The sequence below is a fragment of the Neovison vison genome, chromosome 11 (assembly GCF_020171115.1).
Source record: "Neovison vison isolate M4711 chromosome 11, ASM_NN_V1, whole genome shotgun sequence".
Lineage (NCBI taxonomy): Eukaryota > Metazoa > Chordata > Mammalia > Carnivora > Mustelidae > Neogale > Neogale vison.
Window position 1 is genome coordinate 8,565,712 of NC_058101.1, and position 15,952 is coordinate 8,581,663.

The following is a 15,952-nucleotide window of genomic DNA, read 5'->3' on the forward strand; positions in this document are numbered from 1 at the left end:
TATACTATAGTCCCACTATATATTATTATTATATACTATATTATATATAGTATATAGTACATACTATATAGTATTATATTATTATATACTATTATATAGTATATACTATAGTACAATATACTATTATATTCTATTATATAGTATATTATATACTATAATACCTTTAATTCTGCAATTCCAACAGAATTCTACAGAATCTGCTTTTCCTAGGTAGTACAGTTCCAAACCAACCGGCAAATTCTTTGGCACATTCAGAGTCATTCAGCAGAACTCAGAATCAGTTACATTCTCATATCCTCGTGGAAGACCAAATCAACAGAAACTACATCTCAAGTAAACCCTACTGGAAATAATATATTTTCTTATTTTAGTCACTCAAGTCTGAGAACTAAACGTGTATAAAATGGGAGCTAATCAATTTAAATTAAATAAGCAGCAGCCACACTTCCACATTACTGATTATTACTTTCTTCCAGGAACTGCGCGGGTCACTGCAGATACAAAAAGATGAAAGAGACACCATCTCTGAGAGCGCAGAACTGCAGTGAGCACGGGTTACTGGGAGCCCAGAGAGTCTGAACTCAGCAGACTCTGGACTCACTGACTCTGGGTCAAGAGAATGTATTTTTAGATGCTCCGGTCTGAGTTGCAACTGCAACGAGCGGAAGGCGGAAAGGCGAAGAGCTCGAGGGCACCGCCGTGCCGAAGAGTGAAACCACACCCCGTTCTGCCCGCGCAGTGCACTGGCCAGCAACCGGTCCAAAGACGTGCACTGACTCTAGGATTGACTATTTCAATCTTAGACTGAAGAGGTTTTGGAAACGCCAGAGAGAAAAAAACCTAAAAAGATCAGCATCTGAATTTGTGAAACCATCACGAATTTCAGGTTAGAAAAGACCCCAGAACCAACCAAGGAACTCCGGAACTCGAACACTCGTGAACCATCGGGACCACGCTCGCTCCTTTGTTTAGGAAACAAACCGTAACGCAAACGGCGGCAGCTGCCCGAAACCGGACACCTGTTTCCAGGGCGCCTCTCCCGGGCCGCGACCGTCCCCCTAAAGCACTCACTGCGCTTCCGGCGAAGTGGGACTATTCTGGCGCCTCGGCTCGAAGCTGACCGCGTCCCAGCTGCCGACTGAGGCCGACGCGACCCGCCCGCAAGGACCTCAAGGCCAAGTCCGGAATCCACGCAGGCCTCGCCCCGCGCCCCCCGGCCGCCGCGGCCGCCCCAGCCTCGGGCGGGACGTGGGAGAGCTCGGCCGGCGCCCGCGGCCCACGCCCCGCCAACCCGCCCGCGGCCGGCGGCTCCGCACGCGCCCGCACCCACACACGAGGGCACTGAACGTCCCGGGCGCCCGTACCTCACGCCGCTGCTCCGAAAGCCCCGGAACACGCTCCCGCCCTGCGCCCGCACGCGGCCGAGTCGGCCGCCGAGCAGCAAGAAGCCCCGCGCCGGCGCTGCCATGGCCGCAGATCGCCGGCTTCCGGGCAGAGGCTCCACCTCCCTTCGCGGCCGCCCTCGCCGCTGCATACCGGGCTCCGCCCCCAGCCGGCCCGGCCTGAGAGCCGGTCGCTCCAGCAGCGGGCTTCGGGCGCCATGCCCGGGCGGGGCCTGGAGCCAACCTCAGGTCTGGGGGCGGAGACGAGAGGACGCCGGGAGGCGGGGCCAGGAACCTGCCTCGGAACCGATCGGGGGCGGGGCCGAGGAAACGCCGGGCCTGTTGGGGGCGGGGCCAGGATCTAAGCAAAATGAGAGGGGTGGGGCTCGCCCGGCGGGACTCGGGCGGCTGTCGGGGGCGGGGAAGGCGTCCCTGAGACTCCGGTTAGCGGTGTGACTTCTCACCCACCCCAGACACCTCTGGTCTTCTCATAGTGAGGGCGCAGGTACGGCGTCTGAACTGATCAGCCCACGCAGCGTGGTCCCTGTCACCAGAGCCAGAGCTGTCCTAGCACCCCCGACGCTCTGTGGAATTGATTTAAAGCCAGAAGCACGTTAACCGCTGCTTTGCTTCTTACTCCTTTGCTGCTCTCGGGATACCTGGGAGCAGGAGAGGGAAACAAAGGTGTGAGTGTGTGGAGCGAGCAGGGGGACCTAGCTGAAGAAGGCCTGAGCTTCGGGATTTAGGTGGCTCTACCTTCGTGGGAGGATATGCATTGACCAATGTTTGTCATTTTCCAGAGTTGATGACCAAGTTAACACAGCTAAGGAGCCTGCATTGTGTGGTGAATTGACAACTAAGGAGAAAGCAAACTCAACTCCCTTTGAAAAAGTAAAAATCAGACTATGCCGGGATAGGTTAAAAGACAAATTAAAGCATATTTTTAAAAATGAAGAGTTTCTTTGAGCAAAAATCAATTTGAATCAGGCAGCATCCAATCTAGCAGATTGAAAGGCGCTGAGGAGCTTTGCAAAATGATAGACTTTTCCGGGTAGAAGGGAGCAGGAAGAAGAAAGTTATAGTAGCAAAAAAGTGTGTTTGTTATTGCAAAATCACTTTCCTTTCAGGGATGGTACAATACCTGACTAGTGCTGACCACGTGATTCCTGGTTTCTGGTTTAAGATGCCATATCTAGGACAAAAGAAACTAATGGGGAAGAAGAATTAGGGAGGTCCTTCTAGACAAACTTAAAATCAAATTGATATGAGACAGATTAATCGGAGAAAATCAGATTTAGGACCATATGTACAGGGAATCAAAATCAAATTTAATCGCATGCATATGGAGAATCCACACAGACATGGAAATTCCAAAATCAGGCAACATGATGCTTATATGAGTTAAGGACAGGGGTAGGGGGTCTGAGGATACAAAGCGGGAGAGACCACTAGTAGGAAGGTGAAAGGAGATGTTTCGGAAAACAAAGTGCCATATTATGCAGATAAGTTTCTTAAAGAAGAATATTAATAGCTCTCTTGCTGGTAAAGCTGGCAGTTGAGGGGGAAGTGAAAAGCTTTTACACAATTTTCTGGGTGTGGACTGTTTTCAAGTCAAAATAATTTTCATACCAAAGTGGCCCATCTTGGGGTGGCCTGTCCTTGGCCTCTACACTACTAAGTCTCAGTTTGATGACATGGGGCTTAACATAAGCAACTCCATTTTGGACCTATTGCCTTGTTTTTTGTTTTGTTTTGTTTTGTTTTGTTTTGCTTTAACAAATAACAAACCCAGATAAGAGACAGATACAAACCAGCTGCAAAGGTGAAGGAAAGAGTATTTCTCTCATGGTCAGGCTGCAGCTGTGAAGTATCACAATCTCTTTGACCACTGCTTTCTTACTTAAAATCCTTTTTTTCTAAAATCGTAACTGTCAGAAAATCTGCTGTTTAAAATCATATCAATAAGAACGAGACATCCTGTTCTTCCTATTTGGCATGATCTAAGTCAATTTCAAACAAAGAAGCAGCCATTTTTTCCAACCTACCTAAAAAAGCTTCAGATGAGGGATTTCTGAATACATTCCATATCTATCTTGACTTTATCAATTCCAAAGAATAAGCCCCTGGGTCCACTTTGCAGTCCAACCTGATGTTGACCTCTTTACACACAGTTCTTTTCTGCCCTTGAGCCTACCAAAATACCATTTTATGTAAATTTCACCTCCAACCTTCCCCAAATCTTACAATAACCTTCCATCTCTCTAACTGATGAGACATTTCTGGGTTCCTCTGGTATGTAGTTTTCCTCATGACAAGGAGTCAGTTATCCTAGCATGCATCTTGCTGTAGCTTTGTCCCCAGCAGTTGTAGTCTAGGATAACAGCCAGGAGTGATTATCCCACAGAAGGGATTCCAGGGATTCCAGCCCAGTAGTTATGAGTCTAGCAACATAGGCAGTGTTCTGTGCTCTATGTGGGATGGAAGAAGGCATGCCCTTCATGAAGTCATGTATCATAGCCCATTTCTTTTACATCCCCATTATACTAGTATAGCACTGAGCAAAGAGTAGGTGTTCTGTAATTTCTTGAAAACTAATTTATGAAGGCTTATAAGGAATGCATTTATGCCACCACATTTCTTTTTTTTTTTTTTTTTGAGATTTTATTTATTTATTTGACAAACAGAGACCACAAGTAGGCAGAGAGGCAGGCTCGATCCCAGGACCCTAAGATCATGACCTGAGCCAAAGGCAGAGGCTCTAACCCACTGAGCCACCCAGGTGCCTCCCACTTCTTTCTTGTATGATCTGTCTATATGGCCATAGGTCTGTCCCTTCCTCGAGCTGGCAGAATGATGTGGCGGAAATAAAGATGAGTGAACTTGAAAACAACAGAAACTATCAAAGGTGAAATGTGTTTTTTTTGAAGGCTAAAAAATATAATAGGGCATCAATGAGCCTTGGGACAAATTCAAGACACCAAATATAACTGGAGTTCCCGAAGGAGAAGAGATGGAGAACAAAAATCTTTTTAAAGAAATAACGGTTAAATATTTTCCAAATTTGGTGAAAAGTATTAACTCTAAGTAGCTCCGTGAACCCAAAGCAGAAGAAACCTGAAGAAATCCAATTGATCAAAACCAATGGCAAAGTGAAAAAAATATATATGTTTAAAGCAGCCAGGAGGAGAAAAAACACTTTAAGTACAGAGGAGTGTAGGTAAGAACAGCAAGTTTTTCAACAATTTAGCACAGTGGTAGGATATAAAATAATATATGCAAATCCAAGTTAGCAACATGTCCTGTAATAAGTTTTAAAATCAGGAAGTGTGAGACCTCCGACTCTGTTCTTTTTTCCGCCTCCAAGATTATTTAGCTTTTCAAGGTTCCTTGAGATTCCGTATGCATTTGGGGATGGGTTTTTCTATTTCTGTGGAAAAAAAAAAAAAAGCCTTTAGGACTTTGATAGGCATTTCGTTAAATCTAGTAATGTAAACTGTTTTGGGTATATTGGCCTCTTAACAATATTAAGTTCTCCTCTCCATGAACACAGGATGTCTTTCTGTTTATTTATGTCTTTAATTTCTTCCAGCAACATTTTGTAGTTTTCAGTGTACAAGGGCTCCTCGGTTAGGTCTATTACTATGTTTGTCATGTGAACTTTTTGGTGCTATTATAAATGGAATTATTTTCTTAATTTCCCTTCTGGACTGGTTATTTTTAGCAAGAACTTTTTCCGTAACAAGTTTTTTTGTCTCTGTCCAGGAGTCTCATGTCTCTTGCAAGTGCTCATGCAGCTGTGGCAGGCTAACTTAGTAAATGTAGGTAGGGCAAAATTAACTTCCTCATAAGCTCACAGATTGTCATGATAAGGAATGAAAGAAGGGTTATTACTACAGATGCTGAAGGCATTAAAATATTAATAAAGTCATAATATAAGCAGCTTTAATGGAGTATATTGACTATTGAAATAAAATAACTTTATTTAAAAACACAAATCATTTAAAACTTACCCCCCATTTTTTTTAAATTTAATAACTGTATGTAGATTTTTTAAATCTATGTAAGTTTAAATTAAAAAATTCGTAATTAATAACCATCTGACAAAGAATCTTCAGGCAGTGGGCTTCACTGATGAATTCCTTCAAACATTTAAGAGAGCAGTAATAACAACCCTATGCAAATCTCTCAGACAATAGAAGAAGGAACACTTCTCAATTCACTTTATAAGGCCACCATTGCCCTGATATCAAAACATTACAAGAAAGACCAACTACAGACCAAGATCCCTCAGCAGCATGGTAACAAGAATCTTCAAAACAATACTGAATTTAATAGCAAAATGTATAAATATATGTAATAAATCACGGTTAAGAGGAGTTTATTCTGGGAATGTAAGTCTGGTTCAACATTTAAAAATCAATCAGTGTAACTCACCGTAACAACAGATTGAAGAAAAAAAATGATCTCAATAGATGTAGAAAAAATATTTGAAAGAATTAAACACTTCTTCATGATAAAAGTAATTGATATTCATCAAGCTGGTAAAGGACATCTATGAATAACCCAGCTAAAGTTACACTTCGTGATGAAAGATCCCTGAGATTAAGAACAAGGCAAGGTTGTCTTTTCTAACCATTTCTATTCCATATTGTACTGATTATTTGAGGCTGACTGAAAGGGGTACAAAAGAGCTTTTGAGGTTGACGGAAATGTTCCGTATTTTGATCATGATATATATAGTGCATGGTCTATACAATTGTGAAATGCATCAAATTAAACACTTAAGAAAGTTTTTATTATGTAAATTATACGGAATCAAAATTGGTAAAACACAGGGCTGAAACATGTGTTGGTTCTCTTTAGATGTAGTTCACATCCCTCTCTAATGAAGAAACCCCTTTTCTAAGAGAATTATGAATCACCTTGATTTTCTGTAAGTAATTCGGCCTCTAGAGGGCACTCATATTTCATGAACTCAAAAGTTTGGCGATGATTTAAAAAGCGATCATCAACCACTACATCCGAAACTAATGTATTGTATGGTGACTAACATAACACAATTTAAAAGAAAGAAAGAAAGAAAGAAAGAAAGAAAGAAAGAAAGAAAGAAAGAAACTGATGATGTGCTATATGTTGGCTAATCGAATTTAAATAAATACTGAATACCACCTATAAATGTAAACGCACAAGAAAGAACAGTATGTATGAAAATTTTTCACTAGCAGGTTTGGAAGAATTTAGTAATAAAATTTGTTCAAACATTTTTTGGCCATAATAATACAGAAAATCAAAATGTTGCTTGTGGAAGAGATGAAACTTCTTTCATCAGTGTATCTAAATAGTAGACTCAAGTTTGACTTTTATCTAGATGTTGTAGGTCATTTAGACATAACCTTGGAATTTTTTTAAATAAAGGTTATATTCTTGGTTACATGCTCATCATAGAAAATGTGAAAGTTACAGAAAAACTGAGTGAAAGAAGAGGAAGAAGAGGAGAAGAATTAGTAGAAGCCACTCTCCTCATCATAATCACTGTCTGCAGAGATGAATGCTGTCAACGTTTGGGCATACTGCTCCGGAGATTCCATATATGTTATTTTTGCTTGATTGTAATCACATAACAAAATGTTAAAACTTAACCACTATTTGTTGTCTAGCCATGAAAATGAAGAATAAAATAAATACTTATTTAGGGGTGCCTGGGTGGCTCAGATGGTTAAGCATCTGCCTTCTGCTCAGGTAATGATCCCAGGGTCCTGGAATCGAGCTCTGCATCAGGCTCCCTGATAGGTGGGGAGCCTGCTTCCCCCTCTCCCGCTCCTTCCTGCTTGTGTTCCTCTCTCTCTGTCTCTCTCTCTCTCTGTCAAAAAATAAACAAAATATTAAAAAATAAATACATGCTTATTCATAATGTAGAATGTTCATGATTAATTATGTTCTTTTGAAATGTTTTTAATAGTATTCAACTAGAAAAGTTATAATGAATTGTTATTAATATTTGTCCATATTTCTTTGGTGGCTCTGACTCCCTTATGCAGGAAAATCCACTTGAGTCATTATAACTGAAAAGGGGTGGGCAGTGGATAGCAGAACTCCTTTTCCCTTATCCCAAACACTCCCCACTTAAGATGTTAAGAGGACAAAAATGTAACCTATGAACAGTAAAAAGTCTCAGATGAACATTTTTTTGATTTTTACATACTGTGCTTATGGTACATTTCCAAGGAGAAAAGAAACTGTACATACATTCCAACTCACCTTTTCCTTGCCATATAACAATAATGTGCTTGTGGTTAGGTAGAAAGGACAATGAAATAAATCATAAACATAAGTTTTGGGCCTTGTTTGTGGAATTACCCATACTTTTATTGAAATCTACTTGGCACAATGAGTTGTACATAGATTTTAACCGAAGAAAGGGATAAAGGGAAGAGAGTTAATGTGAATGTCAACAATTTTATTAAAAATAAATAGTATTTGCTAATACTTATTGGAAACTTACCATACTCTTGGTACTGTAGTACTGTGTTACATGCATTTCCTTTACTTAATCCTTACAACAACTTTGTAATGGTTTATAAGGAACTATTTTCCTTCTCATTTTACTGATACAGAATCTGAGGGTCTTAGAATTCAAGCGACTTTTTCAACATCACAGCTAGTCTGTGCCAAAGTTGGGGTTCATACAGAAGTCCATCTGGTTGTAACAGCCACACTTTTAACTCTAACACTCTTCCTTCCAGGAACTTCACTTACGTAACCCTTTCAAAGCAGGACTTCTTTTTTCTACTTTAAAGTACTTTATGAACATCATCACATTGTGCCCAAGGAAAACTTTGCCTAAAGAATTAATTTGAAAGAACTGATATAACTTCAGTCCCTGAAAAGAATTCCATAGGGCAATTTTATGCCTAATACAAAGCACAGATGAGGTTCTTGGTTTAAATTCACTGGTTTATTAAATAACGATGTGAGGAGTGGTTTGCTCTTGCCCTTGTGACAATCGCCTTCATTGTCCACAGGCTATACATCCTGGTAGCTATAACACTATTTGTATACATGGATAATTGTAGTATATTAATTTGTTGTAAGAGACACCTTTCTGGTACTCTATTTGAGTGGAAATGAAACCCTATCTTAGCCTCTAAAACTAGAATAATCTGCATTCCCATGATGCTCTTTATTGAAGGTTCTTAACTGCTATTCAGGTGTGAGAATGAGTAATTTGGGGAATCAGATCTGAAAGCACAAAACTGTGAAGATAGTGTTGCATTTACTTTGGAATATATGAATACAATGATTTAAAATTTGATTAAATAATCATTTATTTAGCACATACTATGCGCCTATATCAATAAACTGACAATTGATTAAATTGTCCACATTGTTAAAAATGGATTAGACATCCATTTTAGATCTTTAAAACTGTTTTCAATTTTTTTAAATTTATTTTATTTTTAGAGCAAAAGAGAGAGAGAGAGTGCCCAAGCAGGAAGAGGGGCAGAGAGAGAGACAGATAGACAGAATCTTGAGCAGACTCTTTGCTGAGCACAGAGCCCAAAGAGGGGTGCAGTCCCATGGCCCTGGAATCATGAGATGAGCCGAAACCAAGAGTCAGATACTCAACTGACTGAGCCACCCAGGCACCTAGATTTTTAAGGCTTTTAATAAAATATGATTACAAACTTGCTGTTAGGATGTCTAAAGAACTCAAGAAAACCCCTCAACACTTAAAAAGAAAAAAGTGAAATGGGAGATTAATGGTGTATAGAATCAGAAACCAATATTTAATACAATATTGATTACAAACTCATTAAAAGATGCAGTGTGGTGTATGAGTCACATAGGCTGCCACCTGAATGGTATAAATCAGCAAGCGCTAAGTCAACTGCACCTTTTGAACCAGAGGGGTTTCATCCATGTGGAGCACTTGCTTCCATGGGAGAACAGGAGGTACTGAACTTAGCATGCTTGACTCATTCTTTCCAAATAAGTGATTTCTCCTCCTTGGAGAGTCATAAAATAGGGAAAGTAAAGACCAGGAATGTTATGCAAATCGAGCTAGTTCAGTTTAAAAAGAACCGGGGCTGGCAGAGTGTTCTTCCCATAGGTATTTCTAAAATATGAAAAAGAACAACAGTAACAACTTACACATATAACAGGAGTCCAAATCGGCATCGGAGATTAAGGTCAGGGACAAGGACAGAGGGAAGACCATACAAACATACTTGGAAAAGATGAGCATCGGCAAGCCAAGAAGAGAGGCTTCAGAAGAAAGCCTGAGAACACCTGGATATGGGCCTCTAGCCTCCTGAACTACAAGAAGAACACATTTTTGTGGCTCAAGCCACTCGGTCTGAGCTACTTGGTTATGGCAGCCGGCGCAAAGTTGACACTCAGCCTAAGCTCGGTGATACTGGCTGCAGGTGATATGCGGGCGGTGAAGAATCTCGAGTAGAAGAAGGACCATTTAAGATCTGCTCTTCAGGGGCCCCCTGGGTGGCTCAGTTGTTGAAGCGACTACCTTCAGCTCAGGTCATCATCCCCGAGTCCCAGGATCGAGTCTCACTTCCAGCTCCCTACTCAGTGGGGATTCTGCTTCTCGCTCTCAACCTTCCCCCTCTCAGGCTTTCTCTCTCTCTCTCTCAAATGAATAAATAAAATCTAAAAGAGAAAAAAAAAACCAGTCTGCTCTTTAGAACAATGACTATGCGATGCATGCGATTGTTGGGAAGGGATAGCTGGGGGTCTGGGGGACCCGTTAGGAAGTTACAACAATGGTGTAGTGAAAGCTGATGAGATCATGAGCAGGGGGAGTGGTAGAGGGAGAAGCAGACAACCCGTTGAGCAGGGAGCCCAAAGCAGGCTTGATCCCAGGGTCCTGGGATCATCACCTGAGCAGAAGGCAGATGCTTAACCTGAGCCACCCAAGCAGCTCGAAGTGAATTGTTTATAAAGTGGGAAAACACAGGAGCGGTGGGTGGGCTCCCCATGTGGCCTCTGGGAAGAGCTAACCAAATTACAGTGGTGATGTGTTAACACCAACGGCAAACGGCAAGGAGAAGATCCAGGAGATAGGCATCAATCCAGATTAAGATCAAAGCATTTGATGACCCAGCAAGGGAAGGCTCAGAGCTGGCAAGGGGTAACAGTCAGGATGTTTGCAGTACCCGATGGAATACCGTGTCACGGAGAAGAAATGCACCTCACCCAGGAACACACAGAGGGTCTCTTTGTGGAGGGCATGCCGCAGACTGGGCGCAGTTGGGTGGAGCTGGCCGTGCTATCGGAAAGAGCAGCAAGGACAGGAAAGGGATGGAACGATCCTGGCATTATGCCTTGGCTCTGCCCTTAACAGGCTTTATAACCTTGGGCAAGTCAGTTGACTTCTCTTTCCTTTCACTAGCAGATCAGGGTAAACATGAGGTGATTGTTATTACGACACTTTATTAGCTAATTAATACTTACAGGGGTTAGAAAAAGCCCCCTGGAGGTGATTTATAAAGTAAGAGCTGAAGAATGCATAAAAAGGGAACCGGAAGAAACGTCAAGGAGGTGTGGAGGTGAAAGGTGTTCCTGCAACAGGGAATAGCATCTGTAAGCCCCTGAGCCCAAACAGAAAATGCTGTTTTCAGAGAACTAAGAAGTGATTTGATACAACTAGAGCATAGAGTTCCATTGGGACGAAGTGAGAAAACAGAAATTGCAAGCGGTTAAGTAATTTGTTCAAGGTCACATAGCAATAGGGTTTGATCTGTGAATTCAACGTGCCTGTACCAGGACTTGCATTAAATTATTTATCCTAGGGGTGCCTGGTTGGCTCAGTCGGTTAAGTGTCTGTCTGGACTTCGGCTCAGGTCATGATCTCAGGGTCCTGGGATCAAGCCCCACATGAAGCCCTGAGTCAGTCTCCATGCTCAGTGGGGAATCGGCTTGAGGACTCTCTCTCTCTCTCTCTTTCTCTCTGCCCCTCCCCCTGCTCGGGCTCGTTCTCTCCCTCAAAGTCTTTAAACTATTAATCCTATACAGCCTCCCTACAGCACTATACAAAAAGAAAACCTTTGCCAAGGGTGGTGAAGGCTTAATATTTCTCAATGTGTTTAGAAAGTCACACAGTGAATATTCACTTGAGCTTAAGTAGAAAAATCCAGGCGAGAATGTTAGAACAAGGATCATTAGGTATATAGAATCAGACCTCCAACGGAAGTAAGCTAAACTTAGGTAATTCAACCAACAGCCTACTAACTAACCCTTGCTTTCATTCGAGTCCTCCAGAAAAGAAAGAAACCATCTCGAAACGGATTTTGTGACTAACACAAGATCTCAGTGATTAGTTTTCTATTATAAACTTACTTACCACTCACAAAATAGAAAATGAGCTCGAAAAAGCCACAGTAATTGCCTTTATTTTACAAACAAAACCAAACCCAGATCCAGATCCCTCCAGTCTTATAATGGACTAGCAGTTGGGTGGTTGTGTTACATATGATCCAGAGACGGGACCATCTGGTCCGTCTGTGCCTCTTCCCCGGAGCACCAATCCACAGAAGATCACACACATTGGCTCTAAGATCTTCTCTTCGTCCTCCATGTTCTCATGTTCTGCTACAACACGGTAAGCTGAAGAATTATTTTTGTTTGTCCTCCATGTGATTTGCCGGGATTCTAGAATCTGATGTTTGCTGTCTGAGGACCGTGGAGGTGTGTGGCTCAGACCTTCCTCCGACAGCGCCCACCAGAGGAGCTCCGGCAATGTCTCAGGGAGGAGGCTGGCTTCACAGTGCACCTCTCACTGGTAGTGGTCACCTCTCGGTGTTGCTTTCCCACATTTCCTACATTTCTTATGTTCCTCTTTGGGCTTCCCCTGCACCTCTCAAATGCATACTCCCACCTCAAGCCCGAGACTGTCCTCATTTTCCCAGTTCCCTCCAGGGATTTGTCACCTGTGCTTGAAGTAGGACTTCCAGCAACACTTCTTGTAGTTAAAGGATTTCTACCCAAGGGGGAAGGAAAAAAAGGAAACTTTGCTCAAAATTCCTCATAGCTGAAATACCTGTGCTTTGATCTGCCTAAGATAACTTACGCCAATTTGATCACTTCCACGTTTAGTAGGGATAGTTATTACATGAAAGGCATAGTCATGATTCATTCCCATCTATAGCAGAACTTTTATTTAAATATCCATCTACTTCAGAAGAAAAACTTTTGCCTCAGGACCTTTGATATGTGGGGTTCTTGTCTTCAATCTTTTTAATAATACATCCTCAGGAGCCAAGCAAATTAATTTTCCACCTTTCAGTGCAACTCTGAAAGAGACCATTTGATTACTAAAAATGAGAGTACTGTCTTTTAGAAAATGGTTTATTTAAAATTCTAGAGTGATTTAATGGTATTTATGGGTTTAAAAAAACTACAAATACACATCAAAATAAATGTGTCCCAGACATTATAGCAACCATATATTTAGGATACAACATTCCACAGTGACTACCACAATTTTCTACCATTGACTAAGAGTGATGCTAGTTAAGATGTGAGATAGAATCCTTTCAGCAATAACCAATCAGAAAGCACTTATGACTGTGCATGTAATTGGTACATAATACGTGTAGCTCTATGCACAGGTTCTGTCTTCGCTAATCTGGAAGTGGTTCTTCCAAGTTACCACCATAGACTATCCTGCATATATTGGTTAACAGTCTTTTTCGGCCTCTTTTGTTTGCTTTTTTGTCCTGCTTTCAGAATCTCACTAAAATCTCGCTTATGTCTGAGTAGGGAGAGGCTGTGTTGTCAAAATCAAAAGGAACGTGGTCTGTGTTGCTATTTAGGTTCCCATTTAAATTAATTCTGAAGTCTCCATGGCTGGTCACAGACCACAGGACTTCACCTGCTTCTCGCATGACTATCTCACCATAGTTTCAACTCAGAGTGGAAATTCCAGGATTTAAAGCTAATGTATTCAATATCCACTTCTGGTTTAAAAAAGAAACTCTTCAGAAATTATAAATAGCAGGTGACTTCCTTGACCTCAAAAATCTATAAAGCATCTCTGATAAGTACTATACTTAGTAATGTTTAAGAGCTTTGTTGAGAGCAAAACAAGACTGTCTGCTATCTCTTGAAGCTTGCACTGAAGATTTTAACCAGTTGTAGTAAGCCTAGGGAAAAAAAAATTACAATAAAGGGGGGAAAAAAACCCTGCCATTAGAAGCAGATGACATAATGGCCTATATGAAAGGTGAAAACTAATTAAAATTATTTTAAAGGTGCATCAACGATCTCTACCCTAAATGATTTATAAATTCAGTGCACTCGCACCAAAACTCCCATACTGACAAGCTATGGTATATTTGGTATAAGGTATATTTGAAAGAACTAAGAAGAGCTAAGTACACTTCTGAGGAAGAACAGTATGCTGGGGAGCTTGTCTTTCCACTTATCAAGAACATTTACGGTGCTGTTGTAGTTAAGCCCATACGGCACTGATGTAGATATAAACATATTAAAGAAACAATGAGAAAAAGACAGAGTCTAGAAACAAACCCATTACATATATGTTATCTTGATTTATGGCAGAGACTGCAAGATGATGGACTTCCCTATAAATGGTGCCCGCACAATTCGTTATCCGTATGTGAGAAATAAATAAAAAGTGAATTTCTCCCTCACATTGTAGAGAAAAATCAATTCTGAGTTCTAAGGATAAAAGGCAAACTATCCAATTTTTAGAAGGAAATACAAAGTTTTTTTTTATTTTGAGAAGACTACACATTAAAAAAAAAGTTATAGTGCAAAAAATTTATTTTAAAAAAATACCACAGATAAAACTTTTTGCCACATACATAAATGACAGCAGTTAGTACACAAAACATGTTTTTAAAAGCTTTTATGAAATAACAAATAGCAAAACAGAAAAAAAATGGGCAAAAACAAACTTCACATGGCCATGTTCCGCCTGGTAAGTGGCAGAGCATCGGAGCACAAAATCAGGACTTTTAAAAGTCTGTTCCGCTGAGGGACATCGCTCCAGAGGCTAAACCGGAGTGAAGCCCACGCAGGGTCAGCATGGCCCCAGGTCCCGCAGGGTCACAGAAGGATCGTGGGTGTCTGAGGGTCACAGAGCTCGTAGGTATTAGAGCGGGGAAGCCGTCTACAGAGACAGAGCTGAGGAGTGAGCTCTCAGCTCGGGGTTACCGTGAACCGGTTGCAGGCTCGGTGAGCTCGGAGCGTGGCTGGAGGCCAGGGAGACAGGAGTGATCGAGCGCTTTTCTCTGAGGGCTCACCGAGGAGTGGGGCCCTGAGCTCTCAGCTCCTCCGGGCCAGAGACCAGGAGGCTGCCATTTTCATTCCCGTCCTCCGGAACTCTACGGAAAGCGCTCAGGGAACAAAAGCTCCTTAAAGCAAACCAGAGCAGATCACTCAGCCCGGCCCCTGGTAAGGGCGGTGCAATTCCGCCTGGGGCAAAGACACTTGAGAATCACTGCACCAGGCCCCTCCCCCAGAAGATCAACAAGAAATCCAGCCAGGACCAAGTTCACTTACCAAGGAGTGCAGGTTCAATACCAAGGAGAGCAGCAGAATTCCAGAGGAGGAGAAAGCAAAGCCCGGAATTCATGGCTTTCTCCCCATGATTTTTTAGTCTTGCAGTTAATTTAATTTTTTTTGTTCTTCTAATATTTTTTAACTTTTACCCTTTCCTCTTTTAACGTTTTTTAACTAGTTTATCTTAACAATACCTTTCATTAAAAAAATAATAATTTTTTTTGAATCCTCATTATTATAGTCATATTTTATCCTTCATTGTATCTAACTTTATTTTTTGTATACACATAGAGTTTTTTCTTCTAAAAAATGTAGGGTACAACTTCTTCTAATAGATCAAAATATACCCTAAATCTAGCTCCGGGCTTGTTCTAGTCTCCAGCCTGAGCAAAATCTCTCCACTTACTTTTTTTTCTTTATTCTCCCAACAACTTACTTTATCACTCCTTTTTTAGAAATTAAAAAAAAATATATCTTTATAGGCATATTCCATCCCTTCATTGTGTTTACCCTTATATATGTTTTTCATTCTTTACAGTTTTGGGAGGTAGTTTCTTCTAAGGAACCAAAATGCTCCCCAAATTAAGTGGGTGAGCCTGTTCTAGTCACCAGTCTAATATATATATTTTTTCTTTTTTGTATTTTTTCTTTATTTGTTTTCTTTTTTTTTTTAATTTTTTTTTTCTGAACTTCTTTTTATCCTTTTTCTTCCCCCCATGATTTGGGGTCTCTTCTGATTTGGTTAAAGCACATTTTCCTGGGGTCTTTGCCACCCTTTTAGTATTTTATTTGCTCCTTCAAATATTCTTATCTGGACAAAATGACAAGGTGGAAAAATTCACCACACACACACAAAAAAAGAACAAGAGGCAATACCAAAGGCTAGGGACCTAATCAATACAGACATTGGTAATATGTCAGATCTAGAGTTCAGAATGACAATTCTCAAGGTTCTAGCTGGGCTCGAAAAAGGCATGGAAGATATTAGAGAAACCCTCTCGGGAGAGATAAAAACCCTTTCTGGAGAA

General features: G+C 41.2%; 1 protein-coding gene across 2 annotated transcripts in view; it reads right to left on the minus strand.

The window, feature by feature from the left end:
- Positions 1 to 1,479, minus strand: part of MTHFD2L (methylenetetrahydrofolate dehydrogenase (NADP+ dependent) 2 like) — a 132,799-nt gene extending 131,320 nt beyond the window's left edge. For both annotated transcript variants that reach the window (XM_044224048.1, XM_044224047.1), the window contains exon 1: positions 1,365 to 1,479. In XM_044224048.1, the coding sequence (XP_044079983.1) occupies positions 1,365 to 1,468 (104 nt within the window). In that variant the 5' untranslated portion in view covers positions 1,469 to 1,479. The remainder of the gene's footprint in view (positions 1 to 1,364) is intronic.
- Positions 1,480 to 15,952: the final 14,473 nt, after the last annotated feature.